Below are 14,652 nucleotides of genomic sequence, written 5' to 3'. Positions count from 1 at the left end.
CATATGACTTGTAGGAACCTATAATTTTATCTGATAGAATTAGTTCATTAATTTCAAATTAAAACAAAGGTAGATTCACACACACAAAAAATTAATCTAAGCTTTATACAATACTTCTTTTGATCTCTAAAGTTACTTTAAAAACACGAGAGCACAAATCTGAGTTATACTCTTTCTATTACAGACCCTTTCTAGAGGACAGTCTATGTATCAGTTCCCCAGCAGAACACAAGAGATGGCCAGACAGCTGAAGTTCTGATATTATATACAGAGTCAATTTTAGGTATGACTGACTACTTCTGTCTACCACTCCTTTATAGCTCTACAGATGCTTAAAGTGTTTACATTTTGTTCTTATAAATGGATGAGGTTCCCACCTGATAAGCAACTATCCATACGTGTCCCTCAACTATAAAAAAAGGAAAAGGGAGACCAGCAGGGTTCTTCTATTGTACTTAAATATGTTCAAAAGTTTGCTGAGATTTAGGATCTGTTAATCTGTTCTTCCAATGAAGTCCTAAATTTCATCTCATGGGTGCACAAGAGTGGCTGGCAGCTTGGCCAAGGAGAGAATAGGGGCTTTTTAGCCACTCTGCCTTTTTTTACCTAAAGATGAGTACTCAAAACAATCCTTTACATTAAGATGATTGCAAGAAAAAGATCTCTCCCTAAAAAAGACTTAAGGATTTCAGTGTGTGCTTATTTCTGCCATCTCTACACAGCTAGCACCTATGAAAATCCCTAGACATTTGTCAAGCTTTGCATACAGTACACTTCAGAAGAAACAGGATTTTCTATACTTCCACCAAACACTTCAGTGTTTCTTCCTGAAAGGTTGAAGCCATGTTTGTGGTTGAAGGTGTTATACCAGTGTTCACAAAGAATCCTCTAACTACTTCTCCAAAGTAGAAAAAATACTTTCTGAAAATAAGGATGCAACTCACAGAACTTCAGAAAACTGAAAATTTTGACCTTGTTTAAAGAGGTCTTATGTTCTTTGAATAAAAATCATACTTCAGTTTCAAAGTATTTGGAAAGCAATATTTTCAACTAAACTTTTGAGCAATTTGTAATTTCAAATATAGTTTTCCAGACTTAATCACCATTAAGTCACTAAATACATCAATTATCATTGACTGAAGATGCTGATTTCACAATTAATAAATTTCAATAATTACATCTCTTGTATGTTTTAATACTACATAGAATCCCTAGAGTGGGAGGCAGATTTTCATCCTGATCATAAACCACACAGACTACAAAGAACATTGTCAACTCAAAGACAGATTTTTGTGATATTTCATAGCAATATACTTATATAATTTAGTTTACATTTTCAGCCAATCTAAATAAAATAAATTTTCTGGTCTTTTTCTTCTAGAGAAAAAGCATTAGATTAATGAAAAGGTTTTTTTTGTCACTGCTTGGAGTAACATAGCACTCCATAAAATAAATTTTCTGGTCTTTTTCTTCTAGAGAAAAAGCATTAGATTAATGAAAAGTTTTGTTTTTTTTTTTTGTCACTGCTTGGAGTAAAATAGCACTTTTGAGAAATACTTTAAATAGGCTCTGTTAGTCCCTAAAATATGAACGTAACAGTCCTGTACTTAAAGCACAGGTCAGACAACTAGAGGAATAACTACAAGTGAAGAACTCTGAAATAACTTTGAGTTTGCTTTTACTTCTAGGGTCTAGTCTTCTGCTTGAATAGAAATAATACTACTTTCCTATTTCATGGGGTTCAACTGAAAAAAAACACTATAAAAACACCTGTAGAACAGATTGAGAAATTATACTATTGAAGGCTAAGCAAGCACCTAGAATGGACACCCAGTGAGTTTTAAACATACCTTCATAATAGAAAAACATTGGCAGTCATATTAAAAATTGCAATTCAGTATTTGGCAAATACTAGCAGATTCTCTTTAGAGAGCGTTCTAATCACACAACAGACAAACACAAAAGTGTTAGAAGATATCCAAATGCTTTTTCCAAAAAAATAAAATTTGCACTACCTAATCTTCACACTCACTAATTACTTCTAAATCTTGACATCTAACTGGGGTATACCACTTCCAATCTGTTCTTTTGACAGCTTCTGTTCTTCCTTCACTGCAGACCTTTGTTGGCATGGGCCCACTCATCCAATTTAGCCCTGCTCTCACAAATAGAAGGTTTCTCCAGTAAACAGCTCATTCTGAAATGATGGCAAGTTCTGTCTGCAGCATAAACAAGTAAATTCTTGGCTGCCAAGCCTGTACATCTAAGGAAGAAGGCCCCCAAGCTGCAGCACCTACCAATGCACAGGTAACATACTTTGTGTATTACCTCAACAGGAGGCAGTAAAGCAGTAGCTGATTCTCTTTATCCTTCTTGAATATAGAAAATAAGTAGTCTTCAAAGCTACCTTATATACGCTCCATCTTCCTAGCAGTACAAACCTTCAGCACATGCAAGAATCAAGAAATGAAGCTTAATGGACCTATTTGGCACAAGCAGGGTCCAGAAATCAGTTCTAGGTGCCCAAACTGGGACTGGATCAAGGCATTTCAGATAAAGTATCTGGAGGAAGAACGGCAGCTGTGATTTTGTACCACCGTGATCCTTCATCCAACGGTGGCAGCACCCTGCACTATAGGAAACTCGAGCCCAGAGTACAGTGAGCACTTCTGAAACCTCTTCCTCCTCCTCATCCTCTGTCTAGGCAGAGCTGCTGGGGGTGCACCTATCCACCCAGAACTGGCAGGGCTCCCTTCTCAAGGTAAAGCACATAGACTCTCTCTTAGAAAGGGCTAAACAATTTTTTCTTTTTTTTTTACGTTGAAAAGAGGAATCCTGTTTACATTTAAAACTTTTCCCAGGAAAGAATTTTAATTACCTGTTTAAAAGCCATGGAGATGTCCTCCACTCTTGATAAAGCTGTGCACCATGATTGAAAGGGATGCAAGGCCGACACACACTACACAAGGAAGCCCAACTTCACAGTTTTGCCATTAGGGAGTTCTGCAAGCTGGCAGAGCTGGATTTCAGACTAAGCCTATTTATGCACTAATATTCAATAGCCATTTAAAGAGAACAGAAACTAGAGTGGCAAGAGCGATCTCAATCTCTGCTAACCACTAAGCTTCAGAGTTAAGTGAAGGTCCACTTGTTTCCTCTCTTTCATTCATGAACATGTCATTCACTCCTCTAAGGTCACTCAGATTCATCAGGTGGGGCAAAGGACTCGCTTAGCTTAGCTGGCCTGGTATGTGGTGGTTAGACCAGGGAAGCAGAAGACTCAAGTGTGCATCTCTTAACCCAGAGAGGGAACTTCAACTGGCTTTTCTACTTCTTGGGAGAGTAATTAAAATTACTGTCTAATTATGGTATAACACAGGGATTCTTTCATCTGAAAATAAAATAAAATAGCAAGGACAATATGTGAAATGCACAGATACCTACGACTTAGAGACCTGGCCAATTGGTTTTTGGGTACAACTAAAATTCAGAGATTTTCAGAATGTGGCTCTGTATCGATATAAGCGTATAGTTGTCATCCAAAACCCCCAAGAAAATAGTACTACGATTATTTGTTTCTCATCATGGATTAAATGCCTTTCTGCAAATGCCTTTCTGTAAATGATACTTTAGAAGTCCTTGTACAGATGCATATTGTATCTGTAAATATGCATTTTTCAGGTTCAACTGGTAAGAAACATGCAACCTTAAGTCTACAGCATATTAGGTCTTACACTGCCTGCAAACCTAAGTTCCAAAACATAACTCCCCCACCACAACCCACATATGTAAATCAGGCAAGTTAACAAGTAAAAAACTGGTACCCTTGCTGAAGCTACATCCTTTTAATGCATCATATTCCTTTCAACTACAACTCAATTAAAATTATCTGGACTTGCTAAAATTTTCAGGATTTCAGCTGCATTTAGATTACTTTGCATAAATGAAATTCAGGATTACAATGTTGCTCATATGTCTCACAAAATATCTAACCAAAATCCAAAAGCTGAAGTCTTGCAGTAAAAGAGCTGGCAGATGAAAAACGAGAGGAGCATTTAGACCCACTCTCAGCAGTGCTGAGTCAATGTAACTATGGAAGTACAAGTTGCTCTCTATTCTGCTTCACCTATCTACAGCTGGTCAGCTGGGGTCTGAATGCAGATGCTCCAGTGCAAGGTACAAAGCAATCTGCAAAAGCCACAGATATAAATTCAGAAGCTAAATGAATTTATAGTGACAACTAAATACAAGAAAACTAAAAGCATTTAAAAATGAATAAAGTCTACCAGAACTACTTAAAGAAAAAATGTTCTTCTGTAAGGTATGTGCAAACGATAAGAATGGAAGGATACTGAAAATGCACTTTTCATAATAAATTCAAAGTAACTCCATTACATTGGTCTTTAGAAATCTCCACTGAAAGAGTCAGGACACACATTAAGAAACACCCACTATGAAAAAGTTGCAAGTCTTTAAAAATAGCAGCGCTTTGCCTCCTCCCTCCCCTTTCCCCTACTCACCCTCCTCCCCAATTTCAAAATACATCTTCCCCAGGCCTTGGTCTGGAATGGCAGTTTCTGTGAACAGACCATACCCGACCATATGATTAGCCATTATTATTATTATCATCATCACCTTTTATGCTCTACTCTACATTAAGACGCAAATCCAACAGATGTGGTCCAGCTAAGTTATTTACAAGGGTTTCCCTTTCAGATGTCCAAGCCAAAGCTACAACCAGTTCTGCGATATAATTACAGCCTCTCTCCACGGGCAGTAACAGACCTCTCTCTGTCTGCCACGGTCTGGCCAGCGGCATTTTCTCATCCACGCTCCGGTTCAAACGGTTGCTATGATTTCAAATGGTGCACCTACCCTTATTTTAGCGCGACAGGCGGCAGTTCAGCCGCCGACATCTGACTGATTGATGCACATCTAAACAACGCAGCGATTATAAAAACAAACTGGCAGTAGGCACCGGTGTTTCACCACCGTGGGCTCGCTCCTAACAGAGCGGCTGGCAACGAGACCGTGGGAAATTTAAGAGAAACACCAGCACACATGAGGCCTAACACTCACAGCCATCACTCCCACCGAGAGAGGCTGGCGTTCTGCACTTTTAAGAGTAGGAAGTTCATGGAAATACCTATGCAGGTATCTGAACAGGCAGATCTCTCGTCTGCCGCACGAAAGCATCCAGGTGCTCCCCCTGCACATCGGCCATAGCACGTGCACCAAGAAAGTGCACTCGAGGGCTGGCTGACCCGATACTCCACTGGGGGAACTGCTTTTCCGCCCCCACGGTTCCAGCCTCTGGCCAGCTTCTCCACCGTATTCCACACGGGAGCACCCCAAACTCCCCGCACACGCGACTGGGGGGAAGGCGAGCGGCGGAAACCACTGGAGCCCCCGGCCTCTGCCCCCGGCCTCTGCCCCCGCTCCGCCACCCCCGGCCGGCACCCGCCCACGGGGAGCCCGGGGCTGCGGGCGCGGCTCCGGAGGGGGCGGCGGGCTGGGGGCAATGCCCCGCCGCCCGGGGGAGGGCGGAGGGAGGCGGGCGAGGGAAGGGAGCCGCGGGGCAGGCACCTGAGCGGGCGTGGGCAGCCCCCGGGCCGGAGATCCGGGCACCGGGGCGGGGGGGAGGGCACGGGGTGGGGGGGCGGGAGGCCCGCAGGCCCCGGCGGGGCGGGCCGGGCCGCAGGTGGGCGTCGGGCGCGGCCGCCGGAGGAGCGGCCGCCGGGCAAGTCACCTCTTGACGCGGATGATCTGGTCGCGCATGGGTCGGATGTCCTGGAAGCTCTGCTGGTTGACCAGGCTGTAGACGAGGATGAAGCCCTGCCCGTTCTTGATGTAGAGGTCCCGCATCGAGGCGAACTGCTCAGTGCCCGCCGTGTCCAGGATCTCCAGGACGGAGGGGGAGGCGTCCACCTCGATCTCCTTGCGGTAGAAGTCCTCGATGGTGGGGTCGTACTTCTCGATGAAGGTGCCGGTCACGAACTGCACCGTGAGCGCCGACTTCCCCACCCCGCCCGAGCCCAGCACCACCACCTTGTACTCGCGCATCCTCCCGCCAGCGCGGACCGCCCGCCCGACCCGCACCTGCCGACGGCCCCTCCTCACCCCCCCGCCATCGGCCGCCCCGCCCTGTGCCCGCCGCCGCAGCCGCCTCCGCTCCGCTCCCCGCCCGGCGGATGCTCCGGGCCGCCGCGGCGGCTCCTGGGCGGCGCTGCCGGCGGCGGGGCCGCGCTCACGGGCTGCGGCGCGGCCGGGGTGGGGCGGCGGCCCCGCCTCCTCCTTCCCGTGTCGCCACGGCAACAGCCAACGGGGCGGGACGGGGGAAGAAAGAGCGGGGAGGAGGAGGAGGAGGTGGAGGAAGAAGAAGAGGGCGGGCACCGCCCCGTCACGTGGCGCGCCCGCCTTCCTGCCCCCGGGCGCGGCGGCCTCACGTGATGCCGGCGGGCGGTGGCGGCGCTGTCCCTGCTGTCCCCGCTGTCGCCGCTGTCCCTTCCCCTTCCCCTTCCCCTGTCTCCTCCCGTCCCGTCGCTCGCCCAGCGCCGTCGCCCTGGGGACACAGCGTCCCCCGGCCCCGCTGCCCGGGCCGGCTCCGAGCGGGCAGGGCCGGCGGGCGGGGGCGGGCCGAGCCAATGAGAGCGCGGGCCGGGCTCCCGCGGTTCCGCTTCCCGGGCTGCGGGAGGCGGCTCCGGCGCGGTAAGTTCGGGCCGCTCCAGACCTGGCGGCTTTCCGGCTGCGAATCACGCTGCTGGATGTAAAAGTCAGCGGGATTCATCACATCCGTGGCAGTGATCCGGCGCGCGTTGGATCCCTTTGGACGCACTGCGGTCTGGGCTGTGCCTGCAAGGGGGCGGCCGGAGGCGTTTGTTGGCCGCGGGTTCCTGCGTTCTCGTCCCCTTCTGACAGAGAGAAGGGGCCAGAAAACGTGGTGGTCCAGCTTGGGAAAAGCGCTCCATCAAAACAATATACAAAATGAAGATGATTGATGGGATGGAATTCACAGTTCCTCCCAGGAACTGGTATAATTCCGGAAAGATGCTCACTTCTATGCTTGCCTGTCTGCTATGAGACAGACTCCTTAACGCTTTTTTTTTTTTCCTTCTTTTTTTTTCTCAGTCATAATTGGTTAGAATTATTTGATACAGGGAGTAAAGACTTTGTTTCCGTTAGCGGGTTGAAGGTCAGCCAGAGCCCTTAGTCTGCTGTTCCGATGCTTTCTGAAAATGCTTTCTGGCTGTCGGAAATGAGCCCAGTCCTGGTGCTGTGTTTCTTGTGCTGTTGTTCCCACTGCATTGTCATTTCTTCATCTGAAGTAAGGCCCAAGGTGTCGGCCTGCTTTCTGGGCAAGTCCCGTTCTGCTTCCTTTTGGGCTTGTTTTCATGTTTCCAAACCTAACAGTGGCAGACGTATTAAGGGCTTTTTGGAGCACATTTGTTCCTGTCCAAGTCTTTCAGTTAAATGCTTCCCAAGTGCAGTATTTTAAACTTTCCAGTGTTTTGCTTGAGTATTCTGTTTGGCTTTTCTTCTGTGTGTTTTTGATTCTTTTTCTTAATTGCAAGGCTTCAAAACAGATTTTTCGTAGTAGGATGGTGATAGCTTTGGTGCTTCAAGGAGAAAGATTATCTGCCAGCTTCTTGCAGTTCCCATGTTCAAAGCTGCCAAAGTATACCAGAAACCACACGTATTTGAATGATTTAAATATATCAGTATGAAAGAGGTAGACAGTTTTTTACAGGACTGTCAGAATTAATTTGTAAATATTGCAGAGCCTGGTCAGAGCTGAGTAATAGTTTCAGCGAATGACCTAATTTCTGTTGGTGACTTGAGACATTCAAGTGTTAGAAATGAGCCTACAAGAACGTGTAATATCACAAAATACAAGATACTGTACAGATTAATAACTATTGTACAGATTAAATAACTAATTAATTAGCAGTAAGAGATTAATTAACTGTAACTAGTGTACAGACTAATAACTATTAGTAGTGTGACTCCAGGAACCCTCCAGCAGAGTAATGGGAAAATACCTGGATTTATTAGTCAACAATGAAAGCAGGCTGCCAATTTAATGTGGTTGTGAAAAAATGGAGTGTGACAGTGGTGTACACACAGCCAAGCTTCTGGGTGACTGGTGAGACATTACTGTATCCAGTTCTGATAAATCATGTCCAGGAAAGAGGGGTTTGTACAGAAGTGACTGGTGAGACATTGCTGTATCCAGTTCTGATAAATCACGTCCAGGAAAGAGGGGTTTGTACAAAAATACTTCCGGGAGGGTTACTGGAGATGTAAGCAAAGCTTATCTACAAGAGTACACTGGGAATATTTGTTTGATTAACCTAGGAAAAGCAAATGCAGGGGAGGGTTATGAGTAACCAGTAAGGCAGGGTGGAGTCAAGCTCAAGCGAGTAGGCATTTAACCTAATGAGCAACACTGATGGAAGAGCATGGATCTAAACTGATTATAACCTAGATAGAAAACTAAGCCCTGTCTCAGTGCAGTGAGGGTTTTGTCTTCCATGAAGAGCAGTGAAAATGGACTTATCTAACAGGCTTTAAAATTTATTGTGCATCAGAATAGGAAGATTATATGTAATTATACAAAACAGATTTAAGTGATCAGTGTTGGAGGGAGGAGTTTTGGGCCTCCCTGTCTCATCCTGAGACCAAAGCAACCCCCTGATGTTCAGCAGAAAAAAAGCTGTCAACTGCTGGTTCATGTTGGGGAGGGTGGGCAGGCCACAGTTCAGAAAGAGGTAACAGGAATACTCTCACTAAGGAGATTTGCACCAGTCTCTTAGATTTGATGGGCAGCAAAATATTATTTTACTTAATAGTCTATGCAGGGACCTAAGAAATGGAGAAACTGGAAATACAGAGGGATGATGTATATAGCGTATGGAGGATGTAAAAGAAAGGTCAGCTGGATGGTGGTCCAGGTAGGATGGTCAACTGGAGAAAGTGCTGGATGCTGTGAATGGATGACTCTTTCCAAGGATCTCACCATAGCTGTTTCGAGGCTGAACATCTGGTCATTGCCCCATTTTTCTGCTCTGACAACAGCAACAACACTGAAAATTCACCTAATAAGTGCTGGAGGCTCAGCCCTAAAAACAAATACAGTATCAGTTATGTGGAGTTATTTTTAGTGAGGTGGAGAACATGGGGTCATTTAGGTACTGCCAGTCTTTTTTTATTGCATGTTGCTTATACTTGTTATTCTTTACTGAAGAACAGGAGAAAAAAAATAAGGTAGTAAGTTGCAGGGAAAGAGAAACTTACTGCCATAAAAGATTGAATTGGGCAAGGCTTGCCAGGCAAGTATCTCAGCCCTCAGCAGGCTTTCTCAGCATGACTTCCTTTTTAGCTTCTCACAGGAGACTTGAGAGTGATCTAGTCCCCCTGTGCTGTACAGCTGGGCTTTTGCTGGCTTCCTAGGATTTAGAAACTTCAGTTTTATTGCTCACTTCTCAAGTCTTTTTATGTCGTCTATCGAGCTGTCTTACTTCAAGCTTCAGTGGCCTGTGGCTTACCGCACTGTTTTGTGGTAGCCTGGAGTTTCTCAATAAATATTGAATTTTTATCTTGCGCAGCAACCAACACACTGGTTTGTAATTTTTTTGCTAGCTATTGTAGCCTCTGACTATGCATTAGGGTATGTATTTAAAAGAGGAAAATGGTCTCTAGTATCTATTTCTGTTCTAAAACCAGGTTTTGCCAATTCTTCACTGCTAACAGTATCAGTCGCAAGATGCACAGCATGAAAGATGGGAGAATCCGTACTTCCCTCCCTCTGAGAGCTGATGATGGTCTTCTGACCCTGAAGCACAAGAAAATGTGTGAGATAAAGCTGTCTGTGCTACAAACTGTTCTGGTGTACATTTGTTTTCCATGGTCAAGTGTTCTTTTGAGTGCTTATTATTAGAAGAACATGATTTCCTGTCCTTGCTTACCATCATGTCTTTACATTCAGGCTGTCAATGCAGTTCCATCATCACATGGATTTTTCCTAACCGTGTGTCATTGCAGTATTTAGGCAGTGTTAAGGACTAAGATTTTGTTTAGTCTTTAATATTTCTTGCTAGATAAATTGTCTTGTTAGTACTGCCCATAAAGTTGTTACCAAATGGAGGATGCAGCTAGCTGCAGTGAAAGGGGGCTGACCTGGCTTACCCTGTCCTTAGCATTTTAGCACCTTACCAGGTGATCACACTGGTAATTTCCCTTTCACACTGGTAGTAAAGTTGTCCCACACTTACCAAGTGCAAAATGATAAATGTTTGACACCTTTGTTCATGCTATCTAGGTGAGAGCAGGAGCTATCTGAGTGTACCTGTAAAGGTGAAGGAGGCTGGACCTCCTCCATCATGTCTGGCAGCAGTTGGGTGGCAGCTTGGGTCACCCAAGAGCCCATCAGTGATAGCCACCATCATCTCCAGCCTGCTGGAGGGACTAGGATTTGGGATTTAATTTACCACACTGGAAGACCATGTTACAGAAGCAAGGTTCATTAACTTCTCTGCTTGGATTTTTTTGTTTTGTCCTTGAGCAAATCTAAGCCCTTGTTTTGGATGGTATGGTGAGCGTGCTTTAGTTTTGTAGTGATGAAGCCTTGTGTGAGCTCTGAGATGACTTTTGTCTCTGTGTCTAGCCTCACTGAAGTCAGGGGTGCTCTATGCCAAGATGAGATAGGAGCTCTCCACAGACCTCCCTGTAAGGCAGAGTCAAAATGAACTACAGTCATCATTACATGTCTGCATTGGCTGGGGCTAACAGTTCCCTATGTGCAGGGATTCATTCCTGTGTGCCATCCTGGGCTCAGTACCCTAAGCTGGTAAATTAGGCTGATCTGTCCAGTGTAACAAGTGTGATGGTCATCAGTATTGCTATGCTTTAGTTCTGGTACCTGGTTTTGGGGAAGACAGTTCACAAAGCTGTGGTAAGCTCTAGAAAATTCTTGGCAAAACTGAGACTTTAGCACTTGGATTCCCAGCAGTCAAGCATGCCGAGTGGGGAGATTTTAAACCAGCTGATCGGAAATGTTCTTTGGGCAACTCTTTTCTGCACAGTTTTAATTGCTTATATCCTTCACTTAAGCACATTTAGAGTCAGAGAGCCAAAATCTGAAGTGGTCTCTTGTACTTCCTGTGATCCATAGGGGTGAAAGCAGACCCCAGAAGCTGGCTCTGTTGGCTCCTCAACTCTGCCCAAGCCCACACTGCCTTTCTCCCTCTGACACCCGTGCTGGGCCATTTCAGCTCACTGAATTTGTAGAAAGTGACCCAGACTATAAATACAAATTGGTTTATAATTCCTAGCTGCCAGGGGCTCAGCCATGAAAGAAGAACAGAGTTAACTCTGTTAACTCTCACAGTCTTGAGTTAACATCTTCAACTTAAAACAGTTTAACCCTCCACCTATTGATTCCCAAGAGACTCTTGTGTGTTGTGAGGGAAAACAAATGAGATTACATTCCAGCAGAACAAGATTCAATTAATGTGTTTTACCTTACAACTAGAGAGGACAACCAGTGTGAACACAATTACTGTGGCTCCACCAATAGATACTCATTAAATTGCTGTACCTGCCACGTTCAATTGTGTGATCCAGTCCCCAGGGTTTGGGTTCTTCTGGTTTTTTACAGTTTGAAAGAGATGGAGACAATAGGAGTAGACATACCAAAGTCTTCTCTCAGTCATAATTTAATTTTCTAACCAGAAAGTAGCATTAAGGTAGCTTCAGTCCCATGGTTATTTCAAAATTCAATAGGTCCACAGATCCCCACAGCTTTCTCACTATTGATCTTTCCTTACACTGCAGGTTAACTGTTAAAGGAAGGGGATCACTTATTGAGGGGTAGGAATGATGATATTTTAACTATTTTATGCAGTCAGTTGGCCATCCCTGTCATGTATTAAGGTCATTGTGTTTAACTGAAGATGGTGGTTAAATTAAAAAAGAGTAATTGCTCCTGGCCCCTCTTTTTACTAATAGTGAAAATTTGATAAACCATTCCCCAAAATGCCAGGAAATCAAAGTGAAAATAGTATGAATTAGCTTGTGTCCTGATTTTTACTGTTTTCAGTGGTTTTGGTAGACTTTTGCTGATGTATTATGGCATTTCACAACAAAGTTTTCCTTGCTTCCCATAAAGCAAATGAGAAATCTTGATGGTGCAATTAATTTTAATTAAAACTTCCACTGCATATTTAAGTTTTGTAAGAAATACTCATCACTAATAAAGTTAAGTTGAATAGCTGTTGTTCAAATGTAAAAACAGGGGAAGTCAGTTTCAAGATATAAAAAACACAGCAAAATAAACCAAAACCAGGTAATTTATTATTCTATTTGACTCTCATTCTTTCTCCTTATGATGTCTAAAAATAAATCAATTCAATCACCAAACTTAAGAGAAAGTTAAGACAATGATAGTCTGTTTTTATTAAGATAAAGTTTTGCCTTTTTTTCTTCTGAGTCAGACTTAAAATAAGTCCTTCTTTATAATAATCATTGTATAAGCATCAGTGACATTAGATTTGTAGGCATCAATAAATATTACAGTTACAATAATATTTTCTTTTTATGTGGTTATTTTTTGCAAAATATTCAGAACTGAAATTGTAAGATGTCTTAATTGCTCTGAGTTACACTGTAAATTAAAATAAAATTTCCTATATGCTTTTCACAGAAAAAGGGGAAGCATTTAATCTTGATTTCACATAATCCAATCATAACTTAGGTAAGTTCAATTTAGTACATGAACTAAAACTGCATAGGTCATTTTGGTGCATATGCAAAGGGATGGGTTTGTTTTGAATGTTTGGATTTACATCATCTGTCCTGGTGGAGTTGGTTGCTGTGCCAAGCATGGCAGTCACAGTGGGAAAGGCCCCGGAAGGGTCCCTGAGGAGAGGCAGGTTTTAAGGGCAGGCACGGAGAGGTAAGTTTGAAGGGGGCTGGTCACTGCCTGGGGGATGTGACAGCCCCTGGAAAAGACCCAGCTGCCAGTTTGCCAGCAAGTGCTGACCCTCTGTGTGTACACGAGGAGGTGGACAAGCGTGCCCAGCTCAGGTATGGACTCTCTCCCTCCCTCCCTGCCTCCCTCAACGAATGCACAGATAGGAGCTAATGCAGGAATGATACAAGGGTGGGGAGGCAGCTCTCACCTGTACAGTAATTGTCTCTTTCTGCATGAAGGTCTGGAGTTTCTACTTGTAGGAGCTTGTGGAGCCCAACCTCTAATTAGTGGAACAGGAAGTTTTAACTGAATGCTTCAGGATCATGTGGTTTATATATGATCTTTATCAACATATGAGCTACTAACTGCTGGTCTTCAGAGAGAAACATTAAGGGCCAGAAAATAATTGTCTCCCAACACTGACTATTGGGTTTCCCTTTTGGTCTTCAGTTATTATTGCTTCTTTTTGCTGCTTTGTGATAGATTGTTTGGATTTTTCTAACAGAAACCAGGGATCTCATGTTTTTGATGCCAGTAGCTGATGCTTTGCGACAACCCAACATCATAAATTTATGATAAAATCATTCTGAGGCTAAAGAAAAGATTCATGCAAGGAAAAACTAAAAGGAGCTGAGTTTGTGAGATGTACAAAGCTCTCATACTCTTCTTTAGGTCTTCAGTGCTGTACGTGAACGCAGCACTGTGACTACTGTTTTCAAGCAGCCTTTCAGAGGTGTGTTACAGTGGGAGGCCTAGCAGGAGATCTGCATATCCTACTTTAAGAACTGCAGCTCATTTGCTTGAGGAAAATAATACAAAGAATTGGCTCCAAGCCCTCTCGGCATTTTCTCTTGGGCCTTCAGTGAGCACTAATACAATTACAGGTAGATGCTTACAAAATAATTTGGGAGCAACCCACAAGGCACCAACAAATCCATAATGTTAGATTTTTTCCCAGAATTATTTTGGGACTTTCATATAGATCTGGTCCCACTGCACAGAGATGAACTTTATCAGGATAGCTTTTCTGGGACAGATTCCAACAATATTTCCTTGTGGGTTTGGGATGAACATACTGAGCATATTAGATGACTGATGAAAATGCTAGAACTACTCCATGACAATCTTCTCAAGGTGGTTAGTGTCTGGTCTGGAAGAAAAAAAATCATCATTTAGGTGAAGATCTGTATGCTGGCATGTGTCATGCTGATTTTAGAGAAAATGTATTTTTATCAGTTAACATGATGGCTTTCTTTATGCGGAGGGAGACATGAACAGCAAAATTTGTGGTTGCTGTGGCCCTGTAATGTTCTCTTAAACCATACAAATCAGCCACCACCTCTCTAGTTAAGGACTAGCTTTTCATAAAATACTCTTATAAGCAAAGTTTTAAAATTATTAAGAGGGTGCTGGAAAAATTGGTGTAGTGTTTTAAAAAGTGATAATTCAATTTGCATATGTTGTCTAAATACCTATGTATGTATTTGTAGTTAAGAAGACATAAAGGAGATTAAAAAAAAGAAGTCTTTGCTGCAGTGTTTTCCATGGACTTGAAAACCTTCAGCCAGTGTCTCAGCTACTATAAATTGGCATAAACTCCAATATCTTAAAGCTATGTTAGTTGATGTGACCCAAGAGGGCCTCTGGGATTTGTGGGACCACTGTGTAAATACCAGAGCTTT

The 14,652-nt window shown here is 43.7% G+C and overlaps 1 protein-coding gene and 1 long non-coding RNA gene across 2 annotated transcripts in view; both read right to left on the bottom strand.

Annotated features, from left to right (window-relative positions):
- RAP2A (RAP2A, member of RAS oncogene family) overlaps positions 1-6,093 on the bottom strand; it is a 30,280-nt gene extending 24,187 nt beyond the window's left edge. Inside the window, exon 1 of the mRNA XM_068182471.1 lies at positions 5,750-6,093. Within this exon, the coding sequence (XP_068038572.1) occupies positions 5,750-6,063 (314 nt within the window). The 5' untranslated portion in view covers positions 6,064-6,093. The remainder of the gene's footprint in view (positions 1-5,749) is intronic.
- A 1,949-nt stretch (positions 6,094-8,042) lies between these two features.
- LOC137469583 (uncharacterized) lies at positions 8,043-9,036 on the bottom strand. Its single transcript, XR_010996598.1, has 2 exons — positions 8,202-9,036; positions 8,043-8,132 (listed from the first exon to the last, which is right to left on the bottom strand). It is a non-coding gene; the product is annotated as an uncharacterized lncRNA (long non-coding RNA).
- Positions 9,037-14,652: the final 5,616 nt, after the last annotated feature.

This window comes from Anomalospiza imberbis, chromosome 2 (assembly GCF_031753505.1).
Source record: "Anomalospiza imberbis isolate Cuckoo-Finch-1a 21T00152 chromosome 2, ASM3175350v1, whole genome shotgun sequence".
Taxonomy (NCBI): domain Eukaryota; kingdom Metazoa; phylum Chordata; class Aves; order Passeriformes; family Viduidae; genus Anomalospiza; species Anomalospiza imberbis.
Note: the sequence above shows the minus strand (reverse complement) of the source record. Positions and strands in the feature narration are given on the sequence as shown.